The sequence below is a fragment of the Salvia splendens genome, chromosome 11 (assembly GCF_004379255.2).
Source record: "Salvia splendens isolate huo1 chromosome 11, SspV2, whole genome shotgun sequence".
NCBI classification, from domain to species: Eukaryota; Viridiplantae; Streptophyta; class Magnoliopsida; order Lamiales; family Lamiaceae; genus Salvia; species Salvia splendens.
Genome location: NC_056042.1, coordinates 31340493 through 31363152, shown reverse-complemented (window position 1 = coordinate 31363152; position 22660 = coordinate 31340493). Strand labels below are relative to the sequence as shown.

The 22660-nt window shown below is 39.9% G+C and overlaps 1 protein-coding gene across 2 annotated transcripts; it reads left to right on the top strand.

Moving 5' to 3' along the window:
* Positions 1 to 18767: 18767 nt before the first annotated feature.
* On the top strand, positions 18768 to 20319 carry LOC121753581 (cyclin-dependent kinase inhibitor 7-like). 2 transcript variants are annotated; one of them, XM_042148794.1, is made up of 4 exons: positions 18768 to 19146; positions 19300 to 19364; positions 19509 to 19712; positions 19895 to 20319. In XM_042148794.1, exons 1-4 carry the CDS (start codon positions 18919 to 18921, stop codon positions 19962 to 19964), a joined length of 567 nt encoding a protein of 188 aa, XP_042004728.1. In that variant the 5' UTR covers positions 18768 to 18918; the 3' UTR covers positions 19965 to 20319. The 2 variants fall into 2 exon arrangements, with proteins under 2 accessions (XP_042004728.1, XP_042004727.1); XM_042148793.1 differs by having other exon boundaries at positions 18770 to 19146; positions 19506 to 19712.
* Positions 20320 to 22660: the final 2341 nt, after the last annotated feature.

Sequence of the window (22660 nt, the reverse complement as noted above, 5' to 3'; positions counted from 1 at the left end):
ATATACGGATAGGGATAACAGCCCTTGAATTTAGGGGGGAAGGGGAAATTGGAGGTTTCTACTGGTGGCCAATTTTTATGTTTACCTTTTCTTGTGGGTCATTCTTTTTTTTGCCTTTTCTAAGGGAATCCAATGTTTACAGCTACTCTCAAACTTCCCCATTTTTACGTTTGCTGAGATGTGGGCTTCTCACCTCTTTTTTATGCCAATTTTAGTCACAGCCACGTGTTAGGTATTTAATTAAAGAGGCATGTTTCGCTGTATTGGGATGCATGGTGCATCTGTTTTAATTATATTTTAATTAATGATTAGATTAATTATAATTAGGGATTGGTGGTACCATAAGTTTTTTTTTTTACTAAATGTTGTAGTTTACCTTCGTTTTTCTTAATGTTGGAAGACTTATATTGGGAGTAGAATAGGAGTTTTATTTATAATGTAGGGAAACAGGTAGTTCAATAATATCTTAATACTCCTATTTGATTTAAAGTGAAGTCAACAATTCATGGGTGAAACGAAGTCATTTGGTAGTATACACTAATACAAATTTGACTAACAGAATTGTTTATGATGAATTGGTAAATCTTGGAGCAAAAATCATTATTATATTACTCAGAATTTTATGTTTATATTTTCCAGTTGCACATGACCTTGCATCCATATAGTAAAATCTTGACTATTTTGATGTAACCTAAAAAAAAGATGAAAATAACAAACGTGTGACAAATTGTTGGCCTTTTCTCTCTTCAAACTTCTTTGTCAACTACCGTTTCTCTCTTCCAAACGCTGTTAAAATTCTGCAGTAAATTTAGTAGAGTAACTAATTTTTTATTTTCCTGACAAAAATGTTATTTGAAGATCTATTTTACGTCATTTTTCAAAGTTTCTGATTGCAAAATTGGTTAGGATTCATAACACTCGAATATAGCTTGTAGTACTTTATCTTTATATGCCATTCCATTGATTTATTTATAAAAAGAGTGTAGATTCAGTTGTGAATCTAAAACTTTTTGACCTCAATAAAATAGAACCGAACTGCCAAGTTGTGTGTTCCTTGTCCTCTATCTACCACACGATTCTTAAAAAACGATCTCGAAATTTAGCTATTTGTGTGTTGAGACTAAATTATGAAAAAATAACTGGTAATTTTTTTATTAAATTTTTTTGTGTAAATTAACTGGTAATTTGTACGATGTGCGATGTGATCAATATTAGAAGTTGATTCGCACAAATAGTTAGAAGTACTATCTGAAGTTTTGAACCATGTAATTATTGTGTTGAAATTACTATGCATTCTACATGATTACATATAAATAAAACTAGTAGAGACATTAGCCAGACAATCTACTATATAGGACTCTATGTCTTCTAAATAAAAGCTTTTCTCTAGTTGATTTGGCATGTTTGTCTATTTGTGGAAGTATCTAACGTGGAAATCAGTAAATTAATTGTAGCATAACTTAAAAAAATAGTTTTGCAGTTGTGTTTCCTATAGTTAGATTCCATGTTTGCATTATTAGGGCATTCACAATAGAGTGGCAACGCACAACACACGTTCGCGACTCTATTGCAAACAAAGAAATCCATGCAGCAGCCAAAAAACAACCGCTCTCAAGGTTGAAGGTGCTTGCATTCGCAACGGTTCGAGTTTTTTTTTTATTTATAAAAATATAAAATTCTTAATGGTCCGTACTTTATTCGAACTGGTGAATTATTTGAAGAGTGATTTTTTTTTTTGAAAATGACTTGATGGATTTCTTTTATACTCCATCCATCCGCGAATAGGAGTCCCGTTTATCAATTTTAGTCCGTCCGAGAATAGGAGTCTCGATTCACTTTTACCATAAATGGTAATATGTCTCACATTCCACTAACTCATTTCACTTACATTTCATTTATTACTAATTTATACAAGTGAGATCCATATTCCACTAACCTTTTTCCGCTCACTTTTCTTAACATTTCTTAAAACCCGTGCCGCCAAGAAATGAGACTCCTAATGGCGGACGGAGGGAGGGAGTATTAGCCTAGTTTTATTTCTATTAGTCGAATGTGAGATGAAACTCTTTATTTTATAAATACACTATATAGAGAGAGAGAAAGAGAGAGAGAGAGAAAGAGAGTGAGAGAGAAAGAGAGAGATTGTATAACACTTGATTAGCTTTAGTACTCGGTATTGAATCTCTTCCATCCATTTCATATACATGGTGTAGATTTAATTTATTTATTTTTATTTTTATTTTGCATTTTTAAGTTGGTAAATGCTATTTTTATATAACTGTAGCTCAGTTCGAACGTATGCAATTTTCACCATTTCACTCATTTTCAATTATCGATTAGTTCCAATTTGGTAGTAATTAATTCCAACAAGCCTAATTACCCTTACTCGCGCAAAATGAATTTATTGTAAACATGTACTACATGAATTAATATAAATTCGGGGATAGAGGGTCACCCAAACTCAATAAATCAAGAAATGAATTTCAAAATCAATAATTTCCAAATAAATCTGACCGAGGTGACACTCTCGTTTTATGGCATCAGCCTTAAATTAATTTGTTGGCATTTCATTTATTTGGACGTAAATAATTACATGAATGATGATGAGGTATGCAGGCCCTAGTACATTTTTTCGTTACAAGATTACTCCTACATTATTACTATCTTTCTAACATCAATTAATACATATCTATGAAACTATGATAATGGCGACATCTCAACTATACATTTGTTTCACATTATTGAATTCTTAGTGAAAGCAAAATACATTTGGTGAAAAGTCATTAATTCTTACCTTGTGTGGTCCTAAATTAAATGACCATTTTTTTGTCCAATAATTTTCATCTGTAATATGTATAATAGTAAATCTTGATTACCTATAAATTCTGCGATTCTTGAATATTGCATTAATTTGAAATTCATCCACTAACTATCACTGCCCCCAGTAGTCATGGTAGATGCCCAAATTGATTACATGTACTAAGTGTTTTCTCCAATTATGTCTTACACGGGATGGTGAAATTTTATTTCATTCACACCCACTGCCATTTATTTTTATGGTCTTAATTATTTTAATTTCCTTATCTCTTTCATATTGGGATCAAATTTCACCATCATGATAAATTGAGCTTGTCATGTGCAAATTAAACATATCTATGATGAGTCTTTTAATATATTTTGGAAAGAATATAAAACGTTGTGATCGGTTACATGTTATTTAAATCGAATTCTATTTTTTTCTCAAGATTTTGAGGTTGGAATTTAATTCTTCGACTAGTGTAGTTGTTTGCATATTAATTATTTACGATATTTTAGTTGCCGTTTTTCTCTTGTTTCAGTTCGAGATGTTATTGCCACACCAAGAAATAGTAGTATTATTATTCCTCGACCTAACTTAGGAAAATTTTGAAATAAAAAATAAAAGCCGTTGTGGTTGTTTTCCATGTTTAAAATATATATATTTTCCCCCTCTATAAGGCTCAACAATAATATCGTATGCACTATTTACACTAATATCTACTCCACATCATATATTGTTGTTAATTAATAAGTTTTTCCGACATCTACAATCTAAATTAATAGAACTAGATTTGTATATCATTGATTGATCCGAGAAAGAGATGTGGCTTATAAATGGATAAGGAATGTTGATTAAATACTCAATCAGTTTATAGTTTATAGCTCACCAAACTAAATAAATATCATAATAATAAATATAATTCTTTGTTGTTGGTGGTATTTTAGTAACAAAAATAATACTAGAAGTAACACAGAAAAGGAAAGGAACAGTGATTTTGTGGGGATATGAAGAGATATGATATACTTTTTGTTCGAAAAATAGTGATTAATACTATATGATGTTGGGCAAACGGAACAGTGATTAATTAATAAATGCATGGTTTTTGTTTGAAAATTTATAATGCACTCCTGTATATCATATATGTATATTTTGGATTTGTATAGTGCATAAATTGATTCCGAAATTAGAGTTAAACATAATAGAATTTACTTAATTATTTAATTTTGGTTCCAAATTCCAATTGAAAAAATAAAAAAATAAATTTATATATATATATAAAAAGAAAAAAGTATTTATTACTAGCACTCTTGTCTCTAGCTAGTTTATAACTTCACATATTTAACCCTATACCATATACCCATCAAAACACCAACGTTATTCTCTATAAAATTATTTTTAATAGTAGAAAATGGAGTATCATTTTTTTGTAAGCGAAAAAAATTGATTTTGTTGTGAGATGGCTCAAACTATTAATTAAGCCCAATTGTAACACGCCACATAATTTGAATTTGACTTTAATTTATTCATCCGAGTAAATAATATTGGGAGCCCAGTTCATAATAATAATATACTGTATAAATAAAATCAATAATAATCTATTCTCCCCAACCACCACCCAAAAAAGGATCTTGATTAATCAAAGGAAGAGATGGAATGTAATTTGCTGAATTGGGAATGTTAGCTCAGCAAACAGAATGAATAAAAAATCTTAGAACATTAGCAGTGGTGCGGATGTCCCGGCGGACATCCCCGCGGACATCCCAAAAACACCTCTTGTCACGTCATACGGACATCCCACTGCGGATGCTACCCATATGGACATTCCACTGCACAATGACGGATATCCCCAAGGACATCCCGACGGACTTCCCACAATAATAAAAATTCACAAATTCACAAATTAAACAATTTCCGGAATTAAAATTTCGACACAAATAGAGAAAAAATTCCATTAAAAAAAAAAGAAAAGTACATTTCACCAAAAAAAAAAAATACATTTCAATAATTTAAAACTACATCAACGACGACCCCTTCGCTGCCATACTTCTTCAATAATATCGTTCTGGAGTCGAACATGGGCTTATTTTTTGCGCATGTCGGCAAATGCACGGACTCAATCGACTTCGTCGTGGGGTATCCCCATGCATACATTGCTAGTGGCCAGGCCGTGGCTTGGACTCGCAGCATCAGCATCATCATTGGTCCAATCAGTCAGTGTTGAACCTTCATCTTCGACAATCATGTTGTGCATGATAATACATGCGTACATGATGTCGGCGATGCTGTCAACATACCACAGCCGTGCTGGACCCTTCACTGCCGCCTATCGAGGCTGGAGCACACCAAATGCCCGCTCCACATCCTTGCGCGCTGCCTCCTGACGACCTGCAAAATATACCTTCTTTTCTTCTGTTGGGCATCTGATCGTCTTCACAAAGACGGGTCACATAGGGTAAATCCCATCCGCCAAATAATAGCCCATATTGTGTTGGTTGCCGTTGGCGACGAAATTGACGACCGAACCAACGCCCATGCACTGGTCGTTGAAAAGGGGCGACGACTGGAGGACGTTGATGTCGTTGTTAGACCCGGCTACTCCAAAATAGGCATGCCAAATCCACAAACGGCAGTCAGCTACCGCTTCAAGGATCATCGTGGGATTCTTGCCCTTGAAACCAGTAGTGTACATCCCTTTCCAAGCAACGGGGCAGTTCTTCCACTCCCAGTTCATACAATCTATGCTGCCTAACATTCCCGGAAACCCGTGCTAATTCCCATGCATATCCAGCAGAGCCTGACAATCTTCGGGGGTAGGCTTCCGAAGATACCTATCCCCGAATATCTCCCTAACACCCTGACAAAAATACTTCAGGCACTCGCGGGCAGTCGTCTCGCCGATGTGGAGGTACTCGTCGAACATGTCGGCCGTGCCTCCGTATGCCAACTGCCTGATTGTGGCAATGCACTTCTGAATCGGCGTGTGGCCGGGTTTACCAGCTGCATCCTCCTGCACCCTGAAATACCTGTATCGACGCTCTAAAGCGCCCACGATACGCAGAAAGAGTGGACGATGCATCCTAAAACGTCGCCGGAACATGTTCTCCCCATATCGTGGCTCCGAAGCGAAGTAATCCTCGTACAACGATGGTGTGCAGCGAGGTGGTCCCGGGGTACTATAGATCGACGATGGATGGGTCGAGGTACCGCCGGCTCCAAGGCCGCTTGTTCCTCCCTATCCGCTGCCTCCTGCACACGTGCATGAATCAGCCGCATCATGTGTTCATAATGCCCACCACTACCACTACCACTACTACTACCAGCCATTACAGATATACTATAAAAGAAATTTAGAGAGAGAGAAATTTGTTAAAACAAGTGGCACGAATGAAATGAAGTTCAACGAGCCGTATATATAGACTTTTAAACAAAAAAAATTAAAAAATCGGGACGTTCGCATAGACGTCCGTCGTCCGTCGCGACCTTGCACAAGGGCGGACGTCCGCGGGACGTCCGGCACGCCGATCGGATGTCCGTCGGGACGAGCGCTATTGCTTGGTGATGCTTTTAGTAATAAATAAATCATAATCAATGTTACAAACAATTAATTTGGACACGAAATCGGAAAGGAATACGGAAAACTTTCGAAAGATGCAAAATTGTCTCGAGAAGAAGAGGAATATGATTTCAATATTAATTAACCAAAAATTTAATTTTAAGGCGTTACTATACTTATAATTATAGCAACCCAGCTACTCTATATTAACTGCAACCTTGTGCATCTGGACAAATTTAATTTGACACTACACGTCTCACCTAGTAAATATACGTTATAATTATGCTACATGCGTTATCTTTATTTATTAGAAGTACTTTTTATTTGAGTGGGAAGATTCATCGTGTTTCAAAAATATTGAATATGTGATTTTATTATTTTATGCTCCCTTTGTCCCATAATGTATATAACACTTTCCTTTCTAATTTGTCTTACAAAATATGTCACATTTACTCTTTTTTTTTTGAAAAAACCGTCTCTCTCTCCATCTAACACATAAGATAACATCTCTTGAAATCGCATGTCATTTCCCAAGTATGACGTTTATTATGGGACGAAGGGAGTGATAAACCTGAAAACAATAATCAATGGAAGAAGTGTCACACCTTTACCCCTCTAACGTATATTCTTATAGTAAATAAATCAAAAAAATTTAAAACTTTTAGCCCACATGTCACATAAAACACTAATATCAGATACATTAAAAAAAACCAATATTCATCTATATCTCCTGAAAAATACCGGAGGTTTATATGAGCTACAACTCAGTGTATAAATTTCACATTTAATTCACATTACAATTATCAAACAAATTCTCATAGCGACACATATAACCATAAACATTAAATATCATAAACACTATAACCATAAACATTAAATATCATAAACAATTTCACATCCATATGCATATGCCTCTATGTCCAGCTTATTATTCTGTGACAAATCAAGCCTGGTATCTGCCCGGGATTTCCAATATGCCAATATGATTGACCCGTAGGTCCCAATATGATTGACCCGTAGGTCCCACTGTGATTTGACCCGTAGGTCCCAATATGATTGACCCGAAGGTCCCAATATATCTACTGTGATTTCAGATCCAGGGCAAGACTGTTACAAATCCTATTTAATTCAATGATTCAAATAATTCCAAAAATCATGTGTAAACATGCCCATTGCATCAATTACATATTTCTATAATATTCCATCAAATAATTCCTTTACAATATATAAAACATATCCAATGCACCAGTAAGATATTCTTACCACATTCCACAAAATAATTCCAAATATCATATAACTAAATTAGGTTCACATCATACAATCTAAATATTCGCTCCAATCTTACATATATCAATGAACTGCGAAACAATAACCTATGTAAAAATTAATAATGTGATTTATAGTCTACCTTATTACGAATAATGTAACTTATCTCCTAATTCTACTTTTTGAACTTACAATTCTCAATCATGTAATTCTGCTTCACTAACTTCACTAAAACTTTTCTATTTCAGTTATGCTAGAATACCCACTTCTAATAGCTTTAGTATCATGAATTTTTTACAAAAAATATGAAAGCTTCCTCCTTCGGCAAAATCCTACCAAAGTTAAATTTTCTATTAGTGATACTATGACTATACACATTGTCTAACCAAAATACACGTAGCATAAACGAAGCTTACTCACAATTTAACCTGTGCTACTTGCTACACCTCATATACGAAGCGAAAGTAAATATCCTCCAACTAAAATGTTGTAAACCTCAAAGATGTACACGTGTATACATGCATATATATATATATATATAATACTTTTATTAGCTACTTATATTTTAATGCTTTGAAATCTTATTTGCATGGTTAAGTGTATGCATAAATATAAATGTAGGCATGCAAGTATTATATTGTAACTATACATATTCAAATTTGGACATTTCTAGACTTAAAGTACCGTTTTTTTACAATACTGCCTGATGGTTGGGCGAATTTTTGATAGTAGTAAATGCAGGTAATGAATATAGATCACGACACAAGGAATTACGTGGTTCGATTTACTGAGGTAAATCTACGTCCACGGGAAGAAAGGAGGGCAAGATTGTATTGCTTGATCTGGTTTTCCAGCTTACAAATACAGACTTGCTATATGATATTTGATGTCTAGAGCCCTTCCTCTATCTGATCTAAGTTCTATTTATACATTGAACTAAGATCGTGGCTTGCATCACCATTAACTAGGTCGTGGCTTGCATCACCACTAACTAGGTAGTGGATGTCGTGGAGGTCATGAGATCCTGCATGGGTCCACTATCTCTTTGTTTGGTCCGCTATCCTGCATGAGATCCTGCATGAGTTGACACCACTAAATAGATCGTGTAGTGGAGGTCGTGGAGGTTCTGCATGAGTCCACTATCTCCCAGTTCGGTCGAATACTGAGACCGAACTTCTGAACTATTGCCGAGCAGCTTTTTGCCGATCTGAGAGTAGAGCTTGATTGGTCGGCTTTTACCGAGCTGTAGGCTGGGGCCGAACTCTTTGGTAATGCCGAACTGATTGGTTGGCTTTTACCGAGCTGTAGGCTGGGGCCGAACTCTTTGGTAATGCCGAACTGATACTCTTCCTTGGGCTTTGGGCTGATAGGCCGTCACTGCTATTGGGCTTGTTTAGTACGTACCCCATCACTACCCCCCCCCGAAAAAGCGAAGTGAATCACTTCGGCGAAGCGAGTCACTTCGGCATTCTGGATAAAGGTACGGGGGAGGCTGACGTCAGGGGACGTGCCTTGCGCGTGACTGCATTAAATGCGACAGTAAAATCCGGCCGTTGAATCCTGAAAAGGTGGGATTCGAAACGGTGCGATGATTTTGAAATCTTCTCCGAATCTGATAAATACGTCCTTTCTTCATCATTTGAACACTTTTGCTATTGCTTCTTCTGCATTCTCTCTCTTTTGCGTAAAAATTTCCTTCCACTTTCAAGAATTTCTTCAGAATTTCTTCAGACTTTCAAAGAGTAAGAACCATGTCTTCTTCTTCTTCTTCTGAGTCAGGTAGCGGTAGGAAAGGGGGTAAGGGGTCTTCTAGCCGGAAAGAATCCGGGGAGAAGACCGTAGAGTATTTTCACAGCATCTTGAGTAAGGATACTGTGATATCCTTACACGAAAAATATTTTTTTCCTGGGGGGAAGGTTGCGATTCCCGACGACCTTCATAGGGCTGACTCGCCGCCGGAGGGTTACGCCACCGTTTATGAAGCCGGCTTGGAATGCGGGCTTCGTTTCCCTCTTCCCCCTGCCTTTGTAGAGCTGCTAGATTTTTTTCAACTCCCTTTAGGTCAGGTGACTCCGAACTCTTGGAGGCACTTATCGGCCTTTGCTGCCGAACTGCGTAGGCTAGATAAGGATCTGTCTCTGAGGGCAATCCTTAATTTCTTCCAGTTTAAGAGGAAGGGATCTTGGTTTTACTTGATCCCTTTACAGCCCTTTAGGGCCTTCTGCAAAACCAAGTGGCCAAAGTGGCAACATCGCTTCTTTTTTTATAATAGGACAGCGGCTCCGGGCTTTCCCTGGAGAGGGCCGAAGTCCGTGATTCCTCATCCTCGGTTAGAACCGTTGGACGAGCTCGAGGGCGAGCTCAATAAGATTCCTATGATTAGGAAGCAGTACCTGGAGTCTGAGCTCGTCAAGGGCGACTTCGTGTTCGACTCCTCGTCTTCGGACGAAGAGACTGAGGGTGAGGAATTCTTTTTTATGCATTACTGCCTTGACGACGAAAACTAACCTTGTTTTCTTGCTTTTTGGCAGTGAACTTGCTGAACAAGATTAGTCGCAAATCCTCCGAATCTAAGGAACCGGAGAGGCCGAAAACCACCAGCTCGGCGTCTGATGCCGAGAAGAATCCGAAGAGGCAAAAGACCTCTTCTTCGAATCCAAAAGAGCCGGAGTCCACTTCGGCAAAGAGGAAGGGGAAGACCCAGAAGCCCCCAAGAGCGCCAGAGAAAGACGTGGTCTTGGCGCCTCCTTCGGAACATATCTGTGAGCCATTTTTATGGCCCACGGACTTCGCCGAGGTGAATTCTCTTCTTGATTTTCTGGCCTTGCTTTTTTCCTGTATTTTTTGTGGCCCCTCGGTTGACTTTTTCCTTTTTCCATTTTCAGAGGAACGATATGCTCTCCAAGCTCGTCGCCGTTGAACTCTCCAAAGCGTCCAACGATTATGCTGAGATGCAGAGGAAGTTGGCGGCTGCTCGTCACCAGGCCGAACAGGCTAAGGCAGACTTTGAGAAGGCCAGAGCTGCTAGGATCTCGGCCCAGGATGAAGCCCAGTTTGCCAAAAACCAGCTCGTCATCCAGCGAGAGCAGACGAAACGGAGGGATGCTGCCGCCGTGGTTGCCCAAGGGGAGGTTCTCCGTGCTTTCGCGGAGAAACTCTTTCTGAGCAATCAATTTTCGGCCTTTGTCGGTGATCTGCTGAAACTGATGACCGATAATGCCGAGCAGGGGCCCGAAGTCGTCCTGCCGCTGTACGGCCGAGAGATAGCAGCTCGTCTCCAGAGTCTGCCGCTCCTTGAGGAGCTTGCTTCGTCCTCGGTCTTGCTTTCTGCTGACCGAGTTCGTAGTTGCCGAGCTGACCGGGACGAGAATATGGAGGCTATCTTTGCCTCCTTAGAGCCAGTTTCACCCGCTCCAATTTTCCACGGAGAGGGTGAGACCGAGCAGCTCGATCGGCAGACCGGAGACAGGCAGGCCGAGCAAGAGGTGCTGCTGATCGGTGATGGGGGCACCGAGCAGGCTGGGGGGAGCAGGGAGGCCGAGGCTGAAGCTGATGCAGACAAGGAGAAGGAAGCTGAACCTCACCGAGGAGCCGGAGACGAAGCTGGCGCAGTATGATTTCGTCTCCCTTCTCTTAGTTTAGTTTCTTCCTTGTTGTAAAATGGCCTTGAAGCCCTCCTTGTGTAAAAAAATTTTTTTTCTTATGAATGAAAAAATTCTTCTTTCTGCACTTGTGTCTTCGTATAGCTTTTCGTACTCTCTTTTACTCCTGTTGTGGTTTACTACCTGCTCAGTAAACTGAAATGCCGAACTGACATAGGCTGCTTTGTATTCTTAACTCTTAAGGAGCTGGAGGTACTTCACTGGAAGCGGCTGTACTCTTCCGCTTTAGACGAAGCTGAGAAAAAAGCCATAGCTGACCAGATGAAGAATGACGAACTCTTGGCTTGTTTAGTGAAGCTGGAGGCCGATAATAAGGACTTAGAGTCCGAAAAGAAAGATCTGGAGGCCGAACTGAATACTGCTGTCGCTGAGAGGACTGCGTATGAGGATTTCATCAGCAGGCGCGGGGGAATGACCATCTCTGAAGTTCAGGAACGAGTTGACGAACTGTGGGAGGAATATCATGTACTCCGGAGGAACAATGCGTTGGAGAGCTCGGCTTGCCAACAAGTTGTGAAATCATTGCGGCGCTGGGCTTCTCGGTACGACATCGTTCTTTCCCGGCGTCCTTCAATCGAGAGATTCCTTAGGCATTTCCCGCCAACAGATGCTCATACTCCAGCTCAAACCTCTGATCCACTTGCTCAAAATCCTACTCCAAATCAGCAACGAACTCAGGAGCAACCGGAAACGTCAAGACGAGAACGGACTCAGGAGCAACCGGAAACGTCAAGACAAGGACGGACTGAAGTTCGTAGAGGAGCTGTGATTATGAGTGAGCAAGATCAACAAATGCTTCGTGAAGAGACTCTTCGCCGCCGAGGTGCCAGTACTTCCCGGACTCAAGGAAGAGGCGGTAGGTCGATCAGAGCATCTCGTCGACCTGCTTATTCTTCAGCTGCCCGGAACGCCCGAACTCGGCTTCACGAGGATTTTGTGAATAGATGGCTCAACTTTAGCAACCAGGGACAGTAGAATAGTCCTTTGTAATAGCGTAACGCCTTCTCGTAGGGCAGCGGAGTTGTATGCCGAACAAGTTTTAATAAATGAAATCTTCATTTCGCTTCTATCACTGCGTATTTACAGCTCAGCGAAAAAATTTCATCGTGCTCGTCCTCGGTCTTATGAAGTAAACTTCTTTGACCGGACTCGTCCTCGGTCTTATGAAGTAAGCTCCTTTGACCGGACTCGTCTTTGGTCTTATGAAGTAAACTTTTTTGACCGGACTTGGTCCTCGGTCCTATGAAATAAACTTCTTTGACCGGACTCATCTTTGGTTTTATGAAGTAAACTTCTTTGACCGGACTCGTCTTTGGTCTTATGAAGTAAATTTCTTTGACCGGACTAAGCTTGTGTCCTAATTTGGCGAGTTTTATCGCTCGGATCGGACTTTCCCTTGTCCTAATTTGGGGATCGGACTTTCCCTTGTCCTAATTCGGCGAGTTTTATCGCGTGGATCGGACTTTCCCTTGTCCTAGTTCGGCGAGTTTTATCGCGTGGATCGGACTTTCCCTTTGTTGCAGTTCGTTTCAGACGAACTGCTTGTTTCTTAAGCTTAATTGTGGTCTTGTATCCTCCTTAGAAGCTTGGACTCACAATCGTTGGCTTATATATGTTCTAAAAAGGGGATCAGCCTTCGAAGAACAAGATACCTCAGTAACATTTGTAAGAGACGACACGCACATAGACAGACAAAACGCATATAGACAAACAAAACGCACATAGACGAACAAAACGCACATAGACAAACATGAAAAACAAGTAAAAAACAAAGAAAGCACATACCCCTAGGACCGAACTAGACACAAGACTGACTGACCGGACTGTCTCTTACAAATGGAACTTCTTGAGGTTGGAAATGTACCATGTTCGGGGTACTTGTTCTCCTGACATGTGAGTCAATTTGTAAGACCCTTTGCCGAGGACTTCTGACACCCGATATGGACCTTCCCATGTGGGTTCGAGTTTGCCCAGCTTTTCTGCTCGGCTTACTTCATTGTTTCTCAAGACGAGATCTCCCACTTGAAATTGCAGCTTTTTCACCCTTTGGTTATAATACCGGGCTACTTGCTCCTTGTACTTGGCTGCTTTTATGCAGGCCAATTCTCTTCTTTCTTTGGCCAGATCTAGTTCGGCTCTCAGTCCGTCATCATTCATTTCTGAGGAGAAATTTAGAGTTCGGGGACTGGGTACGCCGATCTCAACCGGATTCACGGCTTCAGTGCCGTACACCATCGAGTTCGGCTCCGGTGTGACTTCGGTCATTTCGCCTGCCTCTGACTCCGGCTGCTGTGATTGCTATGCTTGATGGTGCCGATCTGATTGCTCGGCACTTTTAAGCGCAATCTGCAAACACTCGCTCTTTTTTGATCACCTCGGATGACCGCTATCCCTCCTTTAGTGGGGAAGGAGTTCGGCGAGGAAGCCTCGGATCGCTATGATCGGGCTTCTTTTTGTCTTCTCTAGATGAGCTGTCTAAAGACCGTTTTCGACGGTCTGCCTCATCGGCACGAGAAAACTGGTCCGCAATGTCCCACATCTCTTGAGCTGTTTGCGGACTGCATTCCACGAGCTTTCTGTAGAGAGCTCCGGGCAGGATTCCATTTTGGAATGCCGAAATGACAAGTAGATCATTGAGATCATCTACTTGTAGGCATTCCTTGTGGAACCTCGTCATAAAGTCGCTGATCTTTTCGTCGCGACCTTGACGCGTAGAAAGCAGCTGAGCCGAAGTGATTCGGGCTTCCGCTTTCTGAAAGAACCTCCTGTGGAAAGCATCCATTAGATCTCGGTAAGATCTAATGCTGCCTTGGGGGAGGCTATCGAACCACCTTCTTGCGTTCCCGATAAGCAGCTCGGGAAACAGCTTGCACATATGGACCTCATTGAGACCCTGGTTCACCATGTTATACTGATAGCGTCCCAGGAAGTCATGAGGATTCACTAACCCGTCATAAGTCATTGACGGAGTTCGGTAGTTCTGTGGCAAGGGAGTTCGGGTGATATCGTCCGAGAACGGAGTCTTCAATGCTCCGTACATGGCGAACCCGACATCTCTTCGGTATGGAGGAGATGGAGTTTTCCTGTGATTCCGGTACCGAGGAGGAACAGGAACATGTCAGGGTTGAGGATTCTTCTTCCTGGAAGACACGGCACTACTGCGGTAGTGACTTTCATGTCTGGATGAGGAGGGAGAATCCACCGTTCTCGTCTCCGGCTTTTGGCCCTTTTGCAGGAAAATTAAGAACTCTTCCTGCTTCTCGGCCAAAAACAACTTGACAGCCTCGTTCAAATCGGGCTGCTGGGAAGACTCGGTGCGATGAGTCTTTGAGCGGCTTGTTCCTTCTCCGTGAGAACTGGAAGTAGATTTCTCCCGAGGCTGTTTTCTAGACCTGCGGGCTGGACTAGCTTCCTCATGGTTATCACGAACGGTATTAGGGGTGTTACGTGATCTGGTATGCATTTTTTTGGTGGAAGAGGATCAAAAACTCGCTTTATCACAAATTTGGTTCTCTGTTTCCCACAGACGGCGCCAGTGATGGTTGGGCGAATTTTTGATAGTAGTAAATGCAGGTAATGAATATAGATCACGACACAAGGAATTACGTGGTTCGATTTACTGAGGTAAATCTACGTCCACGGGAAGAAAGGAGGGCAAGATTGTATTGCTTGATCTGGTTTTCCAGCTTACAAATACAGACTTGCTATATGATATTTGATGTCTAGAGCCCTTCCTCTATCTGATCTAAGTTCTATTTATACATTGAACTAAGATCGTGGCTTGCATCACCATTAACTAGGTCGTGGCTTGCATCACCACTAACTAGGTAGTGGATGTCGTGGAGGTCATGAGATCCTGCATGGGTCCACTATCTCTTTGTTTGGTCCGCTATCCTGCATGAGATCCTGCATGAGTTGACACCACTAAATAGATCGTGTAGTGGAGGTCGTGGAGGTTCTGCATGAGTCCACTATCTCCCAGTTCGGTCGAATACTGAGACCGAACTTCTGAACTATTGCCGAGCAGCTTTTTGCCGATCTGAGAGTAGAGCTTGATTGGTCGGCTTTTACCGAGCTGTAGGCTGGGGCCGAACTCTTTGGTAATGCCGAACTGATTGGTTGGCTTTTACCGAGCTGTAGGCTGGGGCCGAACTCTTTGGTAATGCCGAACTGATACTCTTCCTTGGACTTTGGGCTGATGGGCCGTCACTGCTATTGGGCTTGTTTAGTACGTACCCCATCACTGCCTATAATATCAATGATAACATAATGGTAATAAAATAATGTATGTTTTAGGTTAGGGATATTACAAGAAGATTGGCTATAAGATAAATTCTACAATCCTCTAGTTAGGTGAACTTCATTATTCACTTACAAATACTATAGTGATATCAAACGATTCTGCCTTTTCATTATTCCTAGGATCCATCCGATTTTTTATATTAATCGACTTAATTATCATTTCATATTTTCTGATGACCAAAATAGATGTTTCTTTTTGAACTCTCATTTGAGTTAACTTCTTGGAAAATGTTTTTTTTTCGAATGTCCTAGATGGTTCACGTAAAGACATTGAACATAGAAATCTAAAGTTTCTTGTCAAATCTTCGGAATGGTCATTTTCCATGGAAGGAAGTATATTTTCTGTATTTTAATTTATTCCTACTACCACTTATTGCAATAAAAATTTATTCTTTAATTTTTGTGCAGAAAAAAAAACCCAACTTTAATAAGGCAGAAAGAGATTAATATTTTACTCCTATTAAACTACATTTATTAATTATTATATATAACGTTTAACTTTTCTAACAGATAGTTAAAGACTATACAATTATTACTAATTACAGTGAATAACTATACATATAGTTAATGCTAGAAAGTGTTTTATTTTGAGTTACAGAATTGATTGCTAAAAAATAAGCATTTGTGGACGTGGTAACCCAAACTCATAATCTAGACTAATTTACCGTGTTATGTTTAGCAAAATTACGAAATTTGATTCAAACATAAGCTCTTTCACATTAACCATTATATATTTCTTTTCTTTAACATTTCCCCTTTTCAAAAGAAACTTTAAGTTGACAACCTGACACCTTATTTTATCCCTCTATATGTATATTATATATATACGGGAAAATCACATTTATAGACACTTTTGTGAATGGGTTCAATACTTGTTATCTGTTTCAAATTTCAATGAAAACTTATTTTTAAAGAAATAAAAAATACATGCACGCACTAACCAACTAAGTGATTTTCATTTTCTAAAAACAAAGATTTTTATGTTCACAAGTCTATGATTCTTAGTAGTACCGATTCAGTTCATACAGTATATACATTTATATAAATATCTACAAGGATAACTATATTACTACAGAAATAGTATATATAGTGAAATAATAATACTCCATATAACTTGATCTACTTAATAAAAATGATGTACTTAATGTCCACTAATTTTGATTAAGATCAAGTCCATCGACTTGTATTGTCACGTCGGGTTTGATATTTTTATGTAATTCTCCGACAGTTAGTTATGATGTCTATTTTATTTCACCTTTTCAACTAAAACACTGCACTTAATATTGATAATCTATCGCACTACAAAATATGCGTACTACCTTTGTTATATTTATATGAGATATCAATCTTAAAATCATAAATGATTCATTCTTTAAAGTTCTTGGATAATACCAGAATTTGCTTATTATTTATAATTTTTAAGATTAATATCTCTTATATAATATCAGTGGAACATTGTTTTGACCAGGATGGTGTTCGATTTAGATTTATAAGCTTCATATAACAAGACACAAGTTATAAGTTATTTAGAAGTTATAAGCTCTTTATAAAGTGATTGACAAAATAAGACCCAATAGCATATAATCGCCCAAAAAAAATTCCTCAACCTCAACTTCTCTTTCAACAATCTCATAAACAACAATCAATTTACAAAAATAATTGTACTATGCTTCATTATTTTCAACATTTCGATTCCATCTGAATTTTTTTTGCGTAACTTTCAATTTTCTCTCTGACATAAAATTAATCATCCAAACACTTTGACAAACTATATCTTATAATCTCTTGGAACTTAGTCAAACACCCTATAACCAATCACTACTAGTATTAGAAAATTTGAGTTTATCTTCGTGCAAAACCATTTCTTCCGTCATTAATTGATTTTAGAGTATAACCTAATTAAGATTTCGACACCAACAACGGTTAAAAATTGACTTGACCGGCTGAATCATGAATCGATAATATCACATATTCAAATATGGATTCCAATCTCGATCTAACCAGCTGAATCATGAATCGATAATTTTGAGTATTCGAATATGGGCCCGGTTTTTATAGAACATCACAACTAAGAGCATCAGCAATGGCGGACGTCCGTGCGAAATTCCCACCGGCGTGCGGGAATTTCGTGGCGGACGTCCGCCATTGTGCGTCCCTTCCACGGATACAGAATTCCGCGAAGGAATTCGCAGTTCTGCGGGGAATTCCGTGCGGACGTCCGCCATTGCGTTGACGCCCGCAGAATTCCTGTTTAATGCATTAAACATTTTTTTCGGTTCCTATATATGCATCCCGTTAAACTTCATTTCATTTGCACCACTTGTATTAGCAAGTTTCTCTTTCTCTAAAAATACCTTTATTTCGAATCAACAATGGAGCACCACGACAGCGATTCCCCCGCCTCGAGCGAGTCACTGGCGCCCCATTTTCCCTTCGGCGGGAGTACGCCGATGTCCGATGCGATGCCTCAAATGCCGGGGATGATGCCCCAGTCTCAAATGCCACCGGGAATGATGCGCAGCCCGGGAACTACAACATGTACCCGCAGTGGTATGGGATGATGCCCCAGATGCCCGGGGCGAAGCCGGGGATGATGCCTCAGATGCCGTAGATGATGCCCCAGATGCCGGGGTTTGTCTAATTTGTGAATTTGTGATTTTTTTTAATGTGGGAATTCCGTCGGGAATTCCGCAGGGAATTCCGCTACTGTGCAGTGGAAAGTCCGTATAACGTGGCAAGGCAGTGGAAAGTCCGTATGACGTGGCAGGAGGTGTTTTTGAAATTCCACAGGAAATTCCGCCGTGAATTCTGCTACACTGCTGATGCTCTAAGCATCCTTAGGCAATTTGGGCATAACAACCGGCATGGAAACTATTGTGGCAGTGAATTTTCAGTAATGCGGCAACAAAATCCCAGTCATAACCAAGATTCCCGGTCAGCAAACAGGTTATAACCGGTTGTCCTCTTCTTCCACGTGTCGCTCCGCTACTGGTATCTTAATCCATAATCATTCTTATACGATCCCAATCTCTCTCTTATAACGGCATCGCCATGTGCCTGTCACCGTTAACAGAGTCAGGACCACATGCTACGGTAACCGCTTCCTTTCATCTCAGCCGTCCGATCAAATCGAACCTTTTTCTGTTCCTTCTCTCTCCTCGCCTCTGATTTTTATAGCACCGGATGTGGTGCGCTCAAAAGAAATTGAGCTTTATGCCTTTGCAGCTGTGTGTTGATCACACACATATATATACACACACATACATAAAATAATTTACACACACAAACACACATTCTCGGATTATAGCAGAATGTATGCGTAGAGGTGGAGAGAGATGGGGGAATTCAGCGTGAGAATAAAGTGTAGAGCGATGGAGGAAGATATGCGGTTGAATTTCAACAAAAAGAGGAAGGTTTACTCTAAGCATGAGAATGAGAGCTGCGGCGAGGCGGAATTGGCGGAGGATTCACCGTCGCCGGCGGCGTCTAGGACTTCCAGCTGCTCTAAGCGTGAGGACTCAAACGACGTCTTGAAGACGAGTCCGAGTTCACCAGATCTGGAGGTGAGAATTTGAATTTCGAAAGCGGAGTTGGATTCAGTGCTACTTTGTGGAATTGTGTGCGTTGTGTATACGTTTTCGCAGCTGAAATTACGTCCTTTCTCGAAGAATTTCTCTGAATTTGTTCCTCCTTTTCTCTTTTCTCTCTCTCTCTAGAATGCTGATTCGCACTCCGAGGGTTTCGTAACGGAAATTTCCACCTCCACCGGTCGCGTTTTCAGGTGAATTTAATGGAAATAATTGTAGTCATTATGTTTTTGTTCTTTTTCTGTTTTCAGTTTTCCGAAACGTCGCGATGAAATCATTAAATTCATTTTATTGACAAAATTACTCTCTCAATTTTCACAATTGTTCGATTTCAGTAGAGAGGCGACTCCAACCAGCGAGCTTTGCGGAGACTCGGAGCATGTTTCGTTGCAGCTATCGCCGCCGCCTACGTCAAGGAAAAAATCAACGACTCTCCGCCGTAAAACACCGAATTCCGCGGCGGAAAGCATGCCATCGGCGGCGGAGCTGGAGGCTTTCTTCGCGGCGGCGGAAAAGTACGAGCAGAAACGATTCTCTGAAAAGTGCGTAAAACCTTTTAAAATCTGGCATATGCATACAATGATTACGAAATTCCGCAGTGTGTTTACGATAAGCGCTGAAAATGCACACCCTGCTCATTTTAGCGTGGGCCAATTGATTATTCCCTCAACGGAAAAGGAAAGGGGAAATGAATTTGATTGAATTGGGTTTGTATTATTTTCAGGTACAACTATGATATTGTAAAGGACGTGCCATTGGAGGGTAAGTATCACTGGGTTCGTTTACTGCCTTAAATGAAAGCACCACCAAAACAAGAAAGAAGGCATCTTATGATTTCCTCTTCTCTTTTTTTTGTGGGGTTAGATTGAATTAATTTGAGAGGGAATTCGACATTTTCTAACACCGAAATCATTCTGGCTGGATATGTATAGCAATTTCCCAAAATCATGTAAAGAAGCTAGAGTTCTCTTAATGAAAATCGAGTACGATAATAGCCTTTCCATTTTTCTATTTTTCCGAAGTGGCGAAATTTGGGATGATTTCTTTTGTCAGAGTTTGATGATACTGATGTGGTGGGTAGGACGGTATTAATTAATTTGGTTTTGTTATCTTGCATTTGAATTGAAAAGGGAGTTTCTGTTTTGTGTATATTTTGGATGCTTTCTTGATTGCTGTCACTTTGTGTGTGAACTTTCTTGTACCCATCATTTGGCAGAATTGCAATTGAAAATATTAGTTAGATGTAAAAGTAAAAAAAAGGGAAATTGGCTGCATGGCTTTGTACATGGGCAAGAAAATGCACACACCCACCCACATGTGTGTGTGTGTGTCTCTATACATATGGTGTGTGTATTTGTATATACGAAACGTGTGAGTGGGTTCAGTGTGTGTAAAGTGGGCCATCTGAATTGCTTTTGAAGTTTGATTGAAAGGTTTGTCCTTTAGCATATGGAGAGGGAAAATGATGAAAGGAAAAAAAGAAACTGGCTGAAAAAGAATTTGTATTTTTCGAGATAGATCTGGTCCCCAAACGGCTGTTAAATATTCCCTCCGTCCCGCACTACTCGCACTTATTTCCTTTTTGGGCGTCCCAAGTTACTTGCACTCTTTCTATTTTTAGTAAAAAATTTCACCTACAGCCGTCATTTTTTACTTTCCTATACAATCATTCCTTAATCTCCGAGCCGAAAAGGAAATGAGCGAGTAGCCCGGGACGGAGGGAGTAAAATACATCTATTGCTCTACCTCTGTAACTATAGCCACTAGTTTGGACAAGACATTGTGTAGGTGGTAATGAGTTTGTTAAAGAATAAAGCTTTATGGCCACATTATGGGCCGCCATAAATTAATTAAATAATAAAATAAATTAATTTTTTTTTAATTTTTTGGTTTAATACTACTTGATTTTACTTTTATATCATCTTCATTATATGTTGCTCAACATGTTAGTGTTGCTCTTTCGTAGTTTTTGCTCAACTTATTACTATTGTCATTTCTTGATTATTGCTCAACGTATACAGTAATTCGTGATATTAATGTGTTTTACGTAATGGAATTCAAAGATAAGTATCAACTCACAAGTCCATTCACACACATATAAGTTTATATCGGTAATTCTAATTTTTTATACATGTAAATGTACTAAATTAACTCTTTATGACCGGCCACATTAAGACCATTTAGAATTATTGATATGTTACTTTTCAAATCTTAGATTGGTAAGGAAATGCAAAATGGGATCTATAATCTATTTGAAAATTAAAATTAAAATGAGGGTGCAGATACGCAGCAAAAATGAGAATATAATATAATAGAGCATATGTTTTTCTTATGGAACTGATTAGCAGAGAAAATGAGTCAGATAACTGTGGTTGTGATGATTGTTGAAGGGACAGATGCATATGAAATCCTCAAGAAAACAGAGCTGTGGGCTCTCTCTGTGTCATTTAATATGTGCTCCCCCACCCCACCTGTGTGTGAGATCAAAATTATAATAAGAGTTTTCACTATAAGCCATACACTTCAATAGCCTGCTCCTTTTTTTTTTCACAGCCCCAAAAAATTTATTTCCGTCACTATAGTGGACACTTCCAATAGCCTCAATCTTTTTTTCATTTATGTTAATTTAATTATAATTACATTTATCGGACTACACGTAAATAGAAGAAAACGACTATACGTGAAGAAATTAAAATTAAATACTAAATTTTCGTCGTATTAAAGTACATGAAAAATTATACAACGAAAATTTAATCTATTGCAAATCACAACGATGTTCACACTGCGCCGCCTCCCCTACGTGCCCAAACTTCTTCAATCAAATCGGCCTGGAGTGTGGCATGTGATGTGCTCCTGCGCATATCAGCGAAATGTTGGATCAAATATTCATTGCTCCGCGGTACGCCCATCTGGATCGGCGCGGAGGCAACGCCGTGGCTTGTACTTGCGCCCTCTTCCGGTGCCCAGCGCTCTGCCGCAAATCCTTCATCTTCTATTATCATATTGTGCAATATGAAACATGCTAACATAATATTCGCGACATCATCTTCTTGCCAAACTCGTGTCGGGCACCGTATAATGGCCCACCGCGATTGGAGGACACTAAAAGCTCTCTCAACATCCTTCCTAGCACCCTCTTGTTTCCGCGCAAAATATTGTTTTTTTGGTCCAACTGGTTGGCGAATTGTCTTGACGAATACGGGCCACCGAGGATATATCTCATCTGCCAAATAGTATCCCTTACTGTACTGCGTGCCGTTGGCTACGAAGCTGATTTCTGGACCCTCCCCCCGGCACTAATCATTGAAGAGAGGCGATGACTAAAGAACATTGATGTCGTTGTTCGAACCTGCCACACCGAAATGAGCATGCCAGATCCGCAAACGGTATTCAACAACGACTTCCAGAATCATCGATGGATGTTTGCTTTTGAATCCAGTCGTGAACTGACCTTTCCATGCTACCGGGCAGTTCCTCCACTCCCAATGCA